Source organism: Myotis brandtii, unplaced genomic scaffold (genome assembly GCF_000412655.1).
Source record: "Myotis brandtii unplaced genomic scaffold, ASM41265v1 scaffold339, whole genome shotgun sequence".
NCBI lineage: Eukaryota > Metazoa > Chordata > Mammalia > Chiroptera > Vespertilionidae > Myotis > Myotis brandtii.
The window spans coordinates 1,608,410-1,624,948 of NW_005363061.1; the positions used below are offsets into that span (position 1 = coordinate 1,608,410).

At 60.0% G+C, this 16,539-nt stretch overlaps 1 protein-coding gene across 1 annotated transcript in view; it reads right to left on the reverse strand.

The window, feature by feature from the left end:
* Positions 1-2,179: 2,179 nt before the first annotated feature.
* The window catches only part of LOC106726960 (voltage-dependent T-type calcium channel subunit alpha-1I-like), a 71,964-nt gene continuing 57,604 nt past the window's right edge, over positions 2,180-16,539 (reverse strand). The window contains exons 5-10 of the mRNA XM_014543829.1: positions 15,327-15,424; positions 9,084-9,243; positions 6,882-7,197; positions 5,500-5,592; positions 2,311-2,623; positions 2,180-2,211 (exon numbers count right to left, since the gene is read on the reverse strand). Coding sequence (XP_014399315.1) covers positions 2,180-2,211; positions 2,311-2,623; positions 5,500-5,592; positions 6,882-7,197; positions 9,084-9,243; positions 15,327-15,424 — 1,012 coding nt within the window. The remainder of the gene's footprint in view (positions 2,212-2,310; positions 2,624-5,499; positions 5,593-6,881; positions 7,198-9,083; positions 9,244-15,326; positions 15,425-16,539) is intronic.

The window sequence follows — 16,539 nt, forward strand, 5'->3', positions numbered from 1 at the left end:
CCCTTTGTGCTGGCAGCGGGGGCAGCCGGTGGGGTCGGAGGCCAGCAGGGCAGAGATGGGCTGCATCAGCATGGGGGGCGTCGGGTCCAGGGGGCTGTGTCCCGGGCACAGCTCTGAAAAGCAAACAGAGGGCAGGGTCGGTGCCTCAGGCCACACTCAGGGCTCTCAGAGGCGGCAGCACCTGCACACCAGGCCCCTGACCCCGGGACAAAGCCTCGGGGTCTGTGCCCACAGGGTCTGCCTGGAGCGTGCCAGCCCCAGGCAGGAGGCCAGGTGGCCTGGTTCCTAAGGAAATGGTTTCGCCTTCTGGGCTTTGCTGGTCCCTGTGCAAAAGCATAAGCCGGGAGCACCCACCACATGGGGCTGCGGGTTCTCTATCGGCTAGTTTGTGTGATGTGCCTAGAACAGTGCCTGGGGCACACATACGTGTTAACTGTCCTTGCGGCATCACTTCCTGGCCTGCGGCTGTGCACTGAGCAGACCCTCCCCAGGCCCCAGACCCTCCCCGCCACCCTGGTTGCTGACATTGTGGTTTGGGAAATGGCTGAAGGGCTTCTCTAAGAGCCAGGCAGGGGCTGGGGGTAGGTGGCCTCGGCGTTCCTCAGGCTTCCTGTCTGCACACGGGGCCTGGGTCCCAGGGAGGGAAGGCGGCAGGAGCCCTGGGCAGGGGGCAAGCCCTCAGGCCCCAGGACCTCCCCCCATACAAGCCAAGAGTCAGGCTGGCTCCGGGGAAGGAGGCAGGACAGGCCACTGGGCCGCGGGGTGAGGGTCGGAGCTGCCCAGGGAGGGGCCGGGACCTGAGTCATGTGATCTGTAAAGCCTTTCTAAGAGGAGCCGGAGAGGCTCTCCCTGGGTGGTTCGGTTTCTTCTTCATGTTTGTCTGTATTTCCCTAGAATGAACACGTTTTGTTTGTGAAAGGGGAAGAAAAAACATGTAACGCCGACTTTCACTTCCACACTTGCCTCCGAATATCTCCCAACGCCCTGGACAGGAGTCATGCCCGGGAGCCGGGCCAGGTGTCAGAAGCCAAGGGGTCGGTCCCACCTCAGCTGGCGGACAGGGCAAAGCCTCCTCCCCTCCCCCAACCCCCCTTCCCCACATGGACTCTGGGTGGGGCTCCCTGACACTTGTGTCCCAGGGGGGAGGGGCAGGCACCGAGGCCCAGGGCAAGAGCACCTCTCTCGAGGGGTCCCCTGGGACTTCCCTCTGCGCAGGTTCCCTGGAGAGGGGCGTGGGCAGGAGCAGGAATCCCCTTGCAGTAAACACCCTGCCCCATGTCACCCAAGAATGCTGGTGCCAGCCTTGCCCAGAACCCAGCTAGTTCCCCATCCGAGTGCTGGGCCCGCCCACGGCACCCTGGAGCCCCCCCAAGACCACACCTGGACATGTGGTGCCCAGGCTGGTGGCTCCGAGCATGAGTTCTCCGCCTGCCTCCTAAGAATCGCAGGTGCCCGGAACGTGGGACCCCAGTGCACAGGGTCTCACCCTCACTTTTCAGGGGGATACTGAGGCCCACAGAGGGGCCAGGGCTGTCCCAGGTCGCACACCTGCGCCTGCTCCGGGCACAGTCCTGACACCTGCTGACTTCCATCTTGGCACCAACCGGGGCGGGACTGGGCCTGGGGTGGGGCCCACCTGCTGGGGCTCATTTGCCTCCTCCCGGGGCTCATTTCTCCACTGAGCCCAAACTCTGACATCCCTGACACTGAGCTTTGGTCACTGACATACTGTGCGGCCGAAAGTGGCTCCCTTCATCCTCTCTGGGGACAATACTGCTCACTCTGCCCCCTCTCAGGTCTGTGACAGTCAGGTAAGCGAAGAAATGGGCCTAAGGCAGATCGCGGAGCGGCCGGTGTCCCCACGGGCCCAGCCCTTTGTCCCTGGTGGCCAGGCGTCACTGCTCAAGTGTGCTCGCAAGCATGGGGTGGCAGCAGGAGCCCATGCAGGGGTGACTGCAGTGGGCGGGTTTTACAGAAAATCACTCCTGTCTCTCTAGTGTGGATCCCAGGGGCGGAGCCTGAGTCCACGTGCGAACCAGACTGGGGAGGGAATTCCTCCAGGGCCGGGACTACGTCCCCTGAGCCCAGGGCCAGCCCAGGCCAGGCACTGGCAGGTGGTCAGGAAAGAGGGGGAGGGCACGAGGGGTCGGGCTGGACCCCCCAGGGGAGATCTGGGATCTCAACCTGCTGGACTGGCCAGCTCTGCTTGTGCTGGGGAGACAGGGAGACGCGCTTGCGAACTGTGCCGTGGGGAGTCCCCGATGGAGGCCCACGTGGGGCACCGAGGCCACGGGAGGCAGGACCACTTACTGAAGTGCCTGGGCTCCTTGGCGCGGGGCGCGGGCTGGGGGGAGGCGGGGCCCCCCGGGCCTAGGGCCTGGCGCCGGCTCTGCAAGGCCTGGTAGAAGCCCAGGGCGCGGCGCTTGGCCTTGCGCAGGATGTGGCAGACGTACTGGAAGATCTCCTCGTAGCAGTCGCCCGGCTCGGCGTAGCTGGCCACCGTGCTGGAGGACAGGTAGCGCTGCCGCTGCTCCAGCATCAGCCGGTGCTCCCGCTGCTTGGTCTCCGAGAACTGGGTCGCTATGACAACGAGGCACAGGTTGATCATGAAGAAGGAGCCCACCTGTGACCAACGGGAGGAGAGGACAGGGACGGAGGGGACAGAGGGTGGGGAGAGGCAGAAGTGAGGGTGGGGCGAGAGGGAGACAGAGATGGAGACAGACAGGGACACAGAGATGGAGGCGAGTGAGGAGGCAGAGCAAGAGCAGAAAGGGAGACAGGAGGAGGGGCAGATACGGGACAGAACAGGGGAAGGAGACAACCAGGCAGACAACCAGGGACAGCAGGTGCACAGAGAGCAAGAACAAGGAGAGACACCAACAGAGAGAGAGAGAGAGAGAGAGAGAGAGAGAGAGAGAGAGAGGCTCAGAGAGGATGGGGACAGAGGCCACGGGAGACGCAGAGACGCAGTGACGGGGCAGCAGAGGGAGACGGAAGGAGGTGGAGGGCCCGGAGAGACGGAGGGGCACAGCACAGGCAGGGACAGGAAAAGAGCGCTGAGGCCTTGCTCCCAGAGGATGTCAGGGCCGCAGGCGGCCGTGGCCCAGGCAGCTCCCCAGGCTCCACGGGGACCTGCTCCAAACCCGCTCCCCTCGGACCCCAGCTCTGGCCTCACTGCCCTCCCACCAGGGACTCAGCCCTGAGGCCCCTCCCAGGCCTTCCGGGCCCTGAGGCCCATGTCTGCTCTCTCTGACCTTGCCTTTGGCCCCAGCTGGGCATCCAGACAAGAGCAGAGGAGCATCCCTGAGAAGCTTTCGCTGGAGGGGCCCTATCTGAGCTTGGAAGTGGGGGGGGGGGGGGCGCTAGGAATTCTTGCCACCTCTAGTCCCAGGGCTCAGCTCCAGGGGCCCCTCCTGCTCCGGTTTCCAGAGGGTGGGCCCCTCCCAGGCATTTACTAAGCCTTTGCGTGGGCTCAGGCCCTGCCAGTGAGGGGCGGGGTGGTGGCTTTTCATCCTCTTCCAGGCTGCCCACCAGGAGTTCCTGCAGGCTGAACCCGTCACTGATTCACCCTTCCCGCCTCTCCCCGACAGCACGGCTGGGGAGCTGGCGTTCTGGGGCCATGAGGAGAGAGCTTCCAGGCCGAGAGGACTCTGGGAAAATTCCCAGGTAAGAACAGGCCCCACTCGTTCACACTTCCTGGGGACCTGCTCCGTACCAGCCTGTGAGGAGTTCAGATCCTGCCCTCTGGAGCTCACACCTGTCAGCCTTCTACCCAGCCTGCCCCTGGACCTCCATTTCCCCATCTGTAAAATGGGAGGCTCAGCAAGACCAGCTTAGGACTTCTGTAAGCAGAGGGAGCCCTGGGGATCTGGGTCTGAGGACTCCTCAGGGGCATGGCGGGCACCTCACCTCTCCGGGGTGCCGGCTCCTCATCTGCGGAGCGAGCAGGTGGCCCTGCATGGCCAGGGTTGAGGGGGTAAATGCCCGCACAGCCCCCCAGGCTCTGCCTGGACTGGCCCTGTTCCCCATTTCACTGTGAGCTCAGGAGTGGAGGGGCCTGCTCTGGTCCACTCAGGAGTTACCGACCCAGAATCGGCCCCGAACTCCACCCTGAGGAGGAGCCAGAGCATCCCTCAGCCTCCCTCTGGAATCCGAGGCTTCTCTAGCCACCCCAGTGGGTCATGTCCCCCTGCAGGAGGGTCTGCCTGCGTCAGGGCCTCTGTGAACGCCCCCGCCCAGAAAGCTGTCCCTCTGGCCGTCACACCCACCCCCCATTTCCCTCACCCCCGAGCCTTTAAGGCTCAATTCTGGTGTCACCTCCTCCGGGAAGCCTCCCACTCCCCCACCCTCCTCTGAGCTGGCGTAAAGCCTTCTCGGGTGCCTCACTATCATGGCTCCCTAGATGCTGTCGCTGTACCCATCTTCCCCATGGAACTAGGAGCTCCCCCCGGCAGGGCCTGTCTGACCCCCGGCTCAGCCCCCAGCTCTGCCCAGGGCCGGGTGCAGTGCAGGCCTCCCTGAATGTGCCGGGGAGACACTGAACCAACTGGGGGGTGAACGGCGGCTCTGAACAAAGCCTGCTCCTGCCTCCTTTTCCCCCCGGGTGACTCCTATGGGTCCACGGCCCCAGCCTCCCCAGGTAGGCACGGAGCACAGCCAACAGCAGGTGTGTCTCAGGTCACCTGTCAGCTTGCCCTGAACCCCCAGGTCAAGGTCCCACCAGCCCAGGATGGGGTACTGCCCCAGAGGGTCATTGTGCCCTCTCCCACCCCAGGAGGCCAGAGAAGCCAGCTCACAGCAGAGGGCGCCGGCAGCCACTCCCCCAGGAGTGAGTCACCTTGACATTTGGGGACTGTGTGGGGACAGTGGCTGCAGCTGCAGTCAGACACGACACGGTGGATGCGCTTCTCGGGGGAGACTGTTGGGGGGAGGCAGGCGGGGCCCGGTAGGGGGGTGAGGCGATGGAGCGCCTCCTCGGTCTCCAGGTCCCCCCACAAGGCAGGGCTGCCTGTGAGGGGGGGACCCTCCCAGAGTCTCGGGGAGCTCCGCCAGGTCACAGCAGGCTCGGTCTCCTCTCCAGAGCCTGCTCGGGGAGCAGCCCGGGCCTCCGGCTCGGAGCAGCCGGGACAAGAGGGCTAAGCCGGAGGTGGAGAGCTCCCATCCTGGGGCTGCACCCGGCTCAGGTCAATGAAAAGCATGTTTTCCCAGGGACGACGAGGCCGCGAAACAGGAGCGGGAGCCGGGGGTGGACTCAGATGCCAGAAGGAGAAATGAAGACAATCGGAAGTGATGGATGCCTCCAGTACCGCCCCTGACAGCTCCCTTCCATCACCCGCTGCTGAGCTGCATTTAAAACACTGCTCCCCCGCCCCCGTTCTCTCCCACCCAGTCTTTCTGGCTCCGAGGAGCTCCCCGGGGACTCCCAAAGACCCCCCGCCTGCCCCCTGGCCCGTGGGTCCTCGAGCTTGCCCGGACGGCCCCGGCTCCTCGGACACTTACTATGATGAGCAGGATAAAATAGATGAAGTTGTAGAAGGAGTGGGCATCCATCACGTAGTACATGATCTCCACCCAGCCTTCCAGAGTGATCACCTGCAGCCAGGACAGAGCAGAGGGGAGGGCGAGCCTGAGCCAGGCCGATTCTCAGGAAGGGCAGGCAGCAAAGGCAGCGCCCCAGACAGAGGCCCTACTGTGTGCCAGGACGCTTGACACGCATTACCTCTCATACAGGCCAGCCGTCGTCATCCTCATTATACAGGTGAGAAACTGAGGTTCAGAGAGGTTAGGGCACCTGCTCAAGATCACACAGCCAGGGAGTAGAACAGAGGCTTGGTCCGATCCCTGTCGCTCCAGAGCCCACCCCCTTCCCAGTCTACCACACCCTGCAAGTAGGGGTCCCTGGTCTCCGGCTCCGGCTCTCTCTAAACCTCAGCTGCTTCTCCTCCGTGTATGGGGCTGTGGAGCCCACCCAGCAGGGCTGCCTGCAGCTCAGCAGAGCCTTGGAGTGTGGCAGTGATGAGGCTGGTGTGACTGTCCCCACATACTCCTTCCGGAAGAGGGAGGCAGAGCGACACACACAGGGTCCTCCGCCCCGGCTCTGCTGTCTGCTCACTGCTGGCAAACACACGAGCAGGTGGCCCCTGGGCAGCCCGCCTCCCCTCTCCAGCCAGAGGGTCCCAGGGTGCAGCGCTGGGCTGTGGTCACATCACACCTGGAAGCTCTGAATTCTGTGGTCCTGCTGCTCCCCAGAGCAAAGTGAGCGGAGCAGCCCCCCAGTAAGGCCCACCCCTCCTCAGGGGCTTCACGCCACCACTCCTGCTCCTGCCCCTCCTTCCTGCTGTCCTCAGTGACCTTACTGAGCACTCCTCACACACGGGGCTGACCGCTCTGCTCACATTATCTGGCCTATTTTTCTCTGCCACTCAAGGTCGGGGAGCTGTTACCCACAGCCCCCCAGTAAGGCCCACCCCTCCTCAGGGGCTTCACGCCTGCTCCTGCCCCTCCTTCCTGCTGTCCTCAGTGACCTTACTGAGCACTCCCTGCACATGGGGCTGACCGCTCTGCTCACATCATCTGGCCCATTTTTCTCTGCCACTCAAGGTCGGGGAGCTGTTACCCATTTTAGGGATGTGAAAACTGAGGCACAGAGACATCAAGCAATATCCCCAAGGTCCTACAGCCCTTTCTTTGAACCTCAGTTGCTCTGTCTATAATGTGGGTATGACAGTGCCTATTGTGCCAGCAAGTCGGGCAGATTTCAATGAAACAAGTGGCAAATGCCTGCCTAGCACAGAGCCCTGGCGGCCAGGTGAAGCTGCTCAATCCACCCCACCCCACGAACCCCCAGCCCCCAGGCCCCAGCATCGGGGCTAGTGTCTCGCCTGGAAGATGACGATCCAGGCATAGCCGATGTTGTCGAAGTTGATGGCCCCCTTGTGGGGGTTGGCGCTGCCCGTGCGGCACACGTTGTAGTAACGGTTCCAGTTGACACAGAGCCCGCTGGCGTTGAGGTCCTGGCGCCCCGCCCCGAAGTCGTAGACGTCGTCCTTGGACAGGCAGCACTCGCGGCCCTGCTCCTTGAGCGGAGGGATCTCATGGCAGCCCATGATGCCGTTGTCCCCCGAAAGGGAGCAGATGAAGGGCATCTCGTCGTCCTCCTCCGGCTGGTAGTAGGGGGGCAGGGCCACATCCCCTTGTCTGTCCGAAGGTGATGGTGGGCAAAAGAGGAGAAGGGGAGGGGTCACTGCTATGGCCTCCAGGCCTTTGCACATGCTGTTCCCTCTGCCTGGGATACCTTTCCCACCTCTGCCATGGCCACAAAACACGACCCTCCCCCTGCCCCCCGGAACCACTGTGGTCAGTTCCAGGGTCACCCACCCCCCAGGAGGATTCCCTGAGGGAGCCTTCTCAGGATCAAGCAGGACTGATCCTGGGCCCCCTGTGGCCAGACTGTACCCTGCACACGCCTCCACTATTGTTCCTGGGGCACATGTACTCAACTCCCCTGGGAGGCTGGGCTGTTTTAGGACAAAGACTGGGTCTCAGTACTAGTCCCCACACACTGTTTGGTCAGTGCAGAGTAGGTGCTCAATGAACAGATGCTGAGATTTACTGACCCACCCTCCCCATTGATGGGCCTCGGACTGGTCACTTCCCCTCTCTGGCTTTCCATTTCCTTATCTGAAAAACAGAGATAACAATCCCTGCCCTGCCTCCTGCAGGGGTCATCTGTGATTCACCAGAATTCCAACCAAAACCTCAACAGGATTTTGTCTGTGGAACCTGGCCAGATAGTTCTAGGATTTATCTGGATGAGAACAGTCAGGACAATTTTTTAAACAAGAAATGTGAATGGAGTACAGCCCTGCAAGACAGCAATATACAAACTATGAATGCAATGATATTGTAACCAGAACAGAAAGAATCCTGGAATATCACAGTGCACAGGGGAAAGCCCATGTTTAAAAGAGAACTTAGTATATTACAAAGATACCTTTTCAGATCCATGGGGAATGGAAGGACGAAACAATAAATGGTGTTGGGACCATTGCTATCCATTTGGAAAATAATAAAGATAGATCCCTACCTCACACCATACACACAATAAAGCAAGTTGGAGAAAAGAAAATGTTATTAAGAAAATCCTGCCCTGGCTGGTGTGGCTCAGTTGGTTGGAGTGTCATCCCATGCACCACAGGTGCATGGGTTCGATTCCCAGTCAGGGCACATACCCCGGTTGTGGGTTCGATCCCAGGTTGGGGCCTATGCGGAGGCAACCAATCAATGTTTCTCTCACACATTGATGTTTCTCTCTATCTCTCTCCCTCCCTCTCTCTCTAAAATCAATTTGAAATTTTCTTTTCTAAATAAAAGAAAATCCTAAGGTTCATCTTAGGATTTCACATTGTCACAAATCTCCAAAAAATTTCCAATATATTCCTCAAAAACAACCTGTGTATAAGTGGACCCATGCAGTTCAAATCCGTGCTGTTCAAGGGTCAACTGTAGTTTGCTGCTTCCACTGTGTTGGCCCTGATTCCCAATTACCAAGTGAAAACTGTATTAAGTGAGAGTCACTAGGAGCTGAATGAACATCTCAGGGCCTAGTTTATTTTTTTTTTTAAAAAAATACATTTTATTGATTTTTTTACAGAGAGGAAGGGAGAGGGATAGAGAGTTAGAAACATCGATCAGCTGCCTCCTGCACACCTCCTACTGGGGATGTGCCCGAAACCAAGGTACATGCCCTTGACCGGAATCGAACCTGGGACCTTTCAGTCCACAGGCCGACGCTCTATCCACTGAGCAAAACCGGTTCCGGCGTCAGGGCCTAGTTTAGACGGGGACTTTGCGATACCAGTTTTGAGAGCTCAGAGGCCTTCGTGCTCATTTTGGCATCCAGCCATTCAGAGGAAGCCCACCACCAACTCACCTGGCACATCCGTTGACCTCCCTGCACCACTGGGAATAAGGATTGGGAACAGGTGCTCAGTGGGGAGACCTTCCTGGCCCTAATATACTCAGCACCACGGGTGCCCCAGGTGAAGCTGCCGGGAGCCGCCTGGGGGCGGGCCCGCACTCACATGGTGAAGTTCTCCTCCAGGAAGCAGCGGTTGCGCAGCAGGCCGGCCCAGAGCTGCACGCCGATGATGCCGAAGATGAAGAAGACGAAGAAGCAGAGCAGCAGGACATTCCCCAGCATGGGCAGCGTGTCCAGGAGCAGGTTCACCAGGATCCGCATACCTGCAGGGGAGGGGAGGGGGTGGTCAGACAGGGAGCAGAGGGCCCGAAGAGGAGCCGGGAGAGCAGGGCGCGAGAAACAGAGAGGGGAGTGGGAGGGAAGGTGGAGCCACGCGGCCCAGACCTTCTCCTTGGTATCTGCCCCTCCCCCCGGGGGCCATGGAAACGGCTCTGGGCCCCACCACACTTCCTCTAGAGCAGTGGTTCTCAACCTTCCTGATGCTGCGACCCTTTAATACAGTTCCCCATGTTGTGGTGACCCCCAATTTCATTGTTACAAATTGAACATAATTAAAGCATAGTGATTAATCACAAAAACAATATGTAATTATACATGTGTTTTCCGATGGTCTTAGGCGACCCCGGTGAAAGGGTCGTTCGACCCCCCAAAGGGGTCGCGACCCACAGGTTGAGAACCGCTGCTCTAGGAAGCAGCGCAGGACAGTCCCTGCCGGGCTGCTCCCCCGGGCCCAGCCTTTTTGCTCAATTAATTACATTTCCCTTGTTCTCCAGGATATTAAAATTCTGAAAGGCTCCTGAAAACCTGCCCGGCTGACTTCCCTGAATGGCAGCTGATCCCTCCTCCCTCCCACCTCCCTCTATTGAGCTGGGCCCCAGCTCACTGTCCTCCCTGGGGCCCCGGGAGTCCCAGGGCCACGGAGCCAAGGCATAATTAGCTAATTAGGAACTGAGAACAAATCCATCATTTCCGTGCGAGGGACAGCGAGCCATGGAATTAGGGACTCCAGGAGGACTCGTGAGACCCTAGCTAATCCTCTTTTTATGCCCACAGTCAAGGAATTAGCCAAGGCACTGGGCACAGGAGATGGAGGCAGAGAGAGGAGAGAGAAACAAAAAGACAGATAAAGAGAACGTGAAGAGACAGAGAAACATGGAGACAGAGGACAGAAATGGAGAGAAAGAGAAACAGACAGAAACACAGAGGCTGCCTTCAAGACCTGCCACCATCTGCTTCAGACCACTCCTCTCCCTCCACATCTTCCCCTTGCCAAGTCCTCCTCCTCCAGGCAGTCTTCTCGGATTCCCACCCCCAGTTAGCCATGAAGCCCTCCTGGAGCTTACTCGGCTCTGCTCTCCTAGTGACTGTTCTGGCCTTTAGCCTAGCGTAGGAGCCAGGTGGGCCTTGACGGGGGGCAGTCTGCAGGCAGGGAGAGAGTATGGCGTGTCCTGTGGGTGGCACCAGGGTAGAGACATTCTCTGGATGGCATTTATTTTACTTTTAAATATTTTTTATTGATTTCAGAGAGGAAGGGAGAGGGAGAAAGGAATAGAAACATCAGTGATGAGAGAGAATCATTGATTGGCTGCCTCCTGCACGCCCCACACTGGGGATCGAGCCTGCAACCTGGGCATGTGCCCTGACCGGGAATCGAACCGTGACCTCCTACTTCATAGGTCAACACTCAGCCGCTGAGCCACACCAGCCGGGCTGGATGGCATTTAAAGTCAGGAGCTGGGAGGAGACGGATGACAGATGGGCAAACTGCTGGAGCCGCTCAACCACTTCACCCCTTTTCACCCGGGACCCCAGACAGGACCCTCTGTTCTAAGGGGGCCCTTTGGTGGCAGATGGGGACCTGGGAGGAGATGGGGGATGTGCTTCCTGACTGGCACCGCCCCTGGAGGTCCCGGTGCTCTCCGCAGACAGGAGCTGCCAGCCCAGATCAGCGCGGCCGCTCTGCCAGGCCCGCTCATGCAGAAACAGCCGGACTCGCAACAGCCTCAGCCGGGGGCACAGCCCACAGCCAAGAGGGGGGCAGTCAGGCCAAGGGCAAGGCAGCCAAGGCTGCAGCCTGACCATGGGGCTCCCCTCTCCCTCTGGTCTAGCCAGGTGAGTGGAGGGTGCTGAGTGGCCAGGAGGGGCCGAATGCTGCTCCTGCCACTGCCAACGCCAACTATGGTGGGTGCCCAGGAGGTCGGGCCAGGCAGCATACGACCCAGCCCGAGGGCACAGCTGCTGTCCCAGCCCAGCTGGGGGCGACGGTGAGCTGATGAGGGGCCTCAGAGCCCACACCCCAGGCAAGGAGTGTGCACCCTTGCACCCTCCATCCCAGGAGAGGCCTTGGGTTCCTTCCCAAGGTCATCACGCTCATGCCCTCGGGTGTGGGTCTGGCCCATGTCCCACTGAAGGTGCCCACAGCCACCGTAGCACAAAGATCTATTCATTCTTCAAACGCCCTCCCCACCCAAAGTACATGGGGTCCTTCCCCGTGGCCCCCGCTGCCTCCATTAGAACACATGTCCCACTGGCCCACACGGCTGCCTACAGCAGTGGTTCTCAACCTGTGGGTCGCGACCCCGGTGTGGGTCCGGCCCATGTCCCACTGAAGGTGCCCACAGCCACCGTGGCACAAAGATCTATTCATTCTTCAAACGCCCTCCCTGACCCAAAGTACCTGGGGCCCTTCCCCAGGGCCCCCGCTGCCTCCATTAGAACACGTGTCCCATGGCCCACACATCTGCCTGCAAGAAGGGACTGGGGTGCCTACATGCTCAAAGGAGAGAAAGGGGGTCATGAAAAGGAGCAACACGCTCAGGTTGTGCAAGCACAGGTTCCAGCCCTGGCTCTGCTCCTGGCCAGCTGGTGGCCTCCGTTTCCCCATCTGTAAAGGGGGCCAGGATCCTAGGGCTGTCGTGGAGATGAAATAACCTCACCCTGTAAAGCACCCTGGCGGTTTGTTGTAAGCACCCGATACATTGTAGCCATTTATCATTCGCAGGACTTTTCTGGAAGATTCGGAAGGTCACTCCCGCTCGGCCCACCTGCAGTCCCTCTGCCAGGGCCACACAACTCCCAGGCCGGCTCCTCCTCTGCCTTTGCTGTGGGGGTTGCCTGCCAGGAACACCCCCTTAACCTTCATGCACTTGGTGAGCATCTTCCAAAACCCGGATCCGAAAAGGTGTCCTGAGCCTCCACCCTCAACGCTCCCAGCACCTCTTCATAATAACAGCACCGACTAACCACTTACTGCGTGCAAGGCTCCCCGCTAAGCTCTTTACACACATTACGGCATTGCACCCTTTCAAAACCACATGGAAATTGGTATTACTAACCCCATTTTATCGTGGAGAAATGGAGGCCCAGAGAGGAGCGTGGCTTGCTTGCAGCCAGTGGAGGGACTGACAACGCAAAGCAAACCTCCAGTTCCTGGGCCTGCAGCTGGGGCGGGACAGCGGCCTTCCCCCAGCTCGTCAGCTCTGCTGCCCTGCCCATGGGCCTGCCCTGGGAGCTCGCTGTCCACCTCTGCACCGCCCACCCCAGGCCCAGCCCAGAGGCCTCTGCCTGGAGATGAGCTGTTGCTGATCCAGGGATTGTGGCTGGACGGGGACCTTGGGGGTGGGCAGTGGCCCAGGCCAGGCTCAGCATCTCTCCCAGCTGCCCCTGAGCTCCCCAGGCCTCCGTACCCGCCGCCACCACAGCCTGGGCTGGGGTGTGCTGTGGCCAGATGTACATGGGGCCAGCAGCTCAGACTCCGCCGGCTCAGGCCTTCGCAGTGACTGCCCTACTTTCTCACTGGAGAAAAAACAACCTTTCGTATTTAAATGGCTGGGCCAGTAGGCTTTGGGAGGCACTACACAGGCTTAAGGGGTATGTAGGCCAGGCAAGGCAGGAGCCACCGGGTGCCAGAAGGGGGCACTTTTATTTATTTTTTTTAATATATATATTTTTTATTTCAGAGAGGAAGGGAGAGGGAGAGAAAGATAGAAACATCAAAGATGAGGGAGAATCATTGATTGGCTGCCTCCTGCACACCCCACACTGGGGATCAAGCCCACAACTGGGGCATGTGCCCTGACCAGGAATCAAACCGTGACCTCCTGGTTCACAGGTTGACCCTCAACCACTGAGCCACGCCGGCCGGGCAGAGGGGGCGCTTGTAGAGATAATCCAGCCCCATCGTGCCAAGGCCCAGAAAGAGCCAGCGACGTATGAAAGGTCACACAGCAACAAACCAGAGCCCAGCCTCTTGACGCAAAGTCCCGTGTTTCCTTCTCTCCGTCCTGCCTCCTTTCCTTTACCCATCAATGGGTGAGCGGCCGGGACAGAGACCTTCAAGGGTGGGCTGGAGGGACACCCTTTGCAGGGTTTCATAAGGAGCACCATGACTTCCAGGTCCCCGACCCATCCTGCACAACGTTTAAAACCACGCATCTAGTCGAACCCTGCCCCCTGCTTTGTGCAAGGGGGGGAACTGAGGCCCAGGGACCCTCGGGGGCTCCCCAGGTCACACCGCATGCTCCTGGCAGGGCTGAAAACCAGGACTTGCGCTCCTGACAACCCCACTGAGTCTCCCTGGTGGGTCTTGTTCTTAAACTACTTTTTAAACGGCAGGCAGCCACCCGGCTCTCCACAGCTGTGTAACTAGTAACCTGTCATTTGACTTTGCCCTTTCCCAGCTCTCCAGCCTGCCATCTAGTGGCGGACGTGAAAGCTACGGCTGCTGTTGAGAAGATGAGTCTCGGGGTGAAAGCCGCTCTAAGGAGGCGACCTTCAGAGGCACTTCGGGGAGCCTGTGTCCCCCTCACGCATCCCCTGGTGACTCGGGCAGAGGGCATGCGCCTGGGCACCCAGCTGCCCCTCCTGCCAACGGGGAGCTGGATCAGTGGGCCTGCTCCAACCGCCTGAGGCTCCTGTCAATTAAGTTACTCAAGAATATGACTTTACCTCAGGTCCCCTTTCCAGGGGAGCAGGGGGTGTTTCTAGATCAGGGGAGGGAGTGTGTCGGTTATATTGCGGGTCCCAGCGTGTCTGGGCTCCCAACACGCGCCTCGCCAGTTCTGAGAGAAGATTCATTTGTGAACCGGCTGAGAGGCGGACCCAGCTAAGGGCGGACACAGGCACTCCCATCTCCCCACTTGAGCCTCCAGGGCCCCTATTAGCAGGCGGGGGGCCCCTGAGGAAGGACCCCAGCCCTCTGCAGGCCTGGTCCCTGCAGCCTCCAAAATAAGAGCCTCCAGGTTCTCTGGAGAACCAGGCAGGCTGGCGGGAGGGACTTGAACGTGACCTCCCGCCCCAGCTGGTTTGGCTCAGTGGATAGAGCGTCGGCCTGCCGGACTGAATGGTCCCAGGTTCGATTCCAGTCAAGGGCACGTGACCAGATTGCAGGCTTGATCCCCAGTAGGGGGCGTGCAGGAGGCAGCCCATCAATGATTCTCTCTCATCACTGATGTTTCTATCTCTCCCTCTGGATCAATAAAGATATATTAAAAAAAAAAAAGAAAGTGACCTCCACAGCCAGGAGCCATCCAATGAGCTCCCACACAGTGGGAGAGGGAGGGAGGGAGACACACGTGCCCACGTGCCCCATGTGTGTTCATGTCACATGTGCACACACCCCTATGTGCACATTCCTCACATGTGCACACTCACATTTGCACACCCCACACACACGCACACACCTTCACATGTATATACCCCTCAGATGTACACACATACCTTTACATGAGTGCACACAGCCACATGTGCACACACGTGTGCACACTCATTCACATGTGCATACCCCTCACGTGTGCACACACCCCTCATACGTGCACACACACCCCACATGTGCACACCCTTCACATGTGCACACCCATTCACATGCGCATACCCCTCACGTGTGCACACACCCCTCATACGTGCACACACGCTCACATGTGTGCACAGCCTCACATCTATACATGCACCCACATGTGCACACACCCCTCACGTGTACACACACACCCCACATGTGCACACCCTTCACATGTGGGTGGGTGATAAAGCTCAAGTTCGAAGTCACTTAGCACAAGTGAGGGAGCCTGGGGACCCTCCTTGGTGAAAAGCTGCACAAGGTCCTCCCTCACACTACGCAGCTCCGTTCCACACCTGGCGCGCTGTGGCCGCCGCCTCCCCCAGGAGCCTCGCTCCTGAAAGCCAGGCTCCCCAGCGCCCTGCAAGCTTCAGGCCCAATACTGGCCTGTGAGCCCTGTGGGAGCAGGACCGACACCTGTCCGGTCACTGGGGGTCCCCTGCCCAGCACAAGCCTGGCCCCGAAAGGGTGAATGGGGTCTCTAGGGGCCAGGGGGGCGGGGCGCCAACTCACTGGGCACACGGTTGATGGCTTTGAGGGGCCTCAGGACACGCACGGTGCGGATGGCCGACAGGTTGATGTTCTGAAGGTCCAGCGAGTACTCCACCATCCTGTGGAGAGAGGGGAAGATGAGGACGGTGCAGGAGGGCCAGGCAGGGCCACAGGCCGGACCACAGTGGCCCCTGGCCACCCACACCCACCCATGTGTGCCCACGCCTGCCTGGGAAGGTAAGTAGGAAAAGGAGGTCAGAATCCAGGCGGTGCCCAGTCCACTGTGTGGCCCCGAGCTGTCTCCTCCTCTGAGAGGGGGTGCGGGGCTGGTGACACCACCCTCCCAGGCTGCCCTGAGGATCAGGAGTTGTTGCTGGGGACAGAGGGATGGAGGGGCCGAGGCCTGGGTCCCCACTGTGGGCCAGCAGTGGGCCGGTGGCTCCCGCCCCGCCTCCGGAGCAGCCTCTGGCCCAGGGAGGGTCAGCCCCATTCCTCAGAGGGAGGACTGAGCAGCGGAGGTCGCTGGGCTGGCCCTGACGGCAGCTGGACGTCACGGTCCTCATCTCTGTCCACTGGAACCTTCTTTACGCTTAAGGTCCCGTGCAGTTGCCCTGACGTCCACACTGAGCCAGGCAGCGAAGGGGAAAGTGAGCCCGAGAATGACTCAGACCCGGCCCTCCCCTCAGCAGTACCCACTCGGCACGGGAGAGACTCAAACCGGAGCCCTCACCATGACCCTGGTTTTCTTCCTCGGGGGGCCCCCCAAACAGGTCCACCCTCCCTCTGCAGCTCCATGGCATCAGATCTCCACAGGCAGCAGAACTCCGGGTCCCCTCTGCGGTTCCCTACCCTTCCACCAGATCCTACCTGCCCCCCACCCCCACCCCACTGCCCCAGCGCCTGCAGCCCCAGCCTGACCCAGCCCCACTCACCAAACCTTTCCCCCAACCTCCCACCCCCACCCCAGGGCTCCAGCACGGAGGCCGGCTCCACCTGCCACCACCGTCATCAGCAGGAAATGAAGGCTTTTTCCACGCACCATGCAAACCTGTCCGATTGTTGTAAAGCCTCCACCCCCTCCTGCTGCTTGAAGAGTAATTGAGTGAAAGCTTCCTTTGCCTGAAATGCCTCATCCATCCCCCAGCTTTCTAGGGCACAGGCTCTGGTTCAGCTCGCTTGCTCTCTCTCTCTCTCTCTCTCTCTCTCTCTCTCCCCCCCCCCCCCCCCCCCCCAC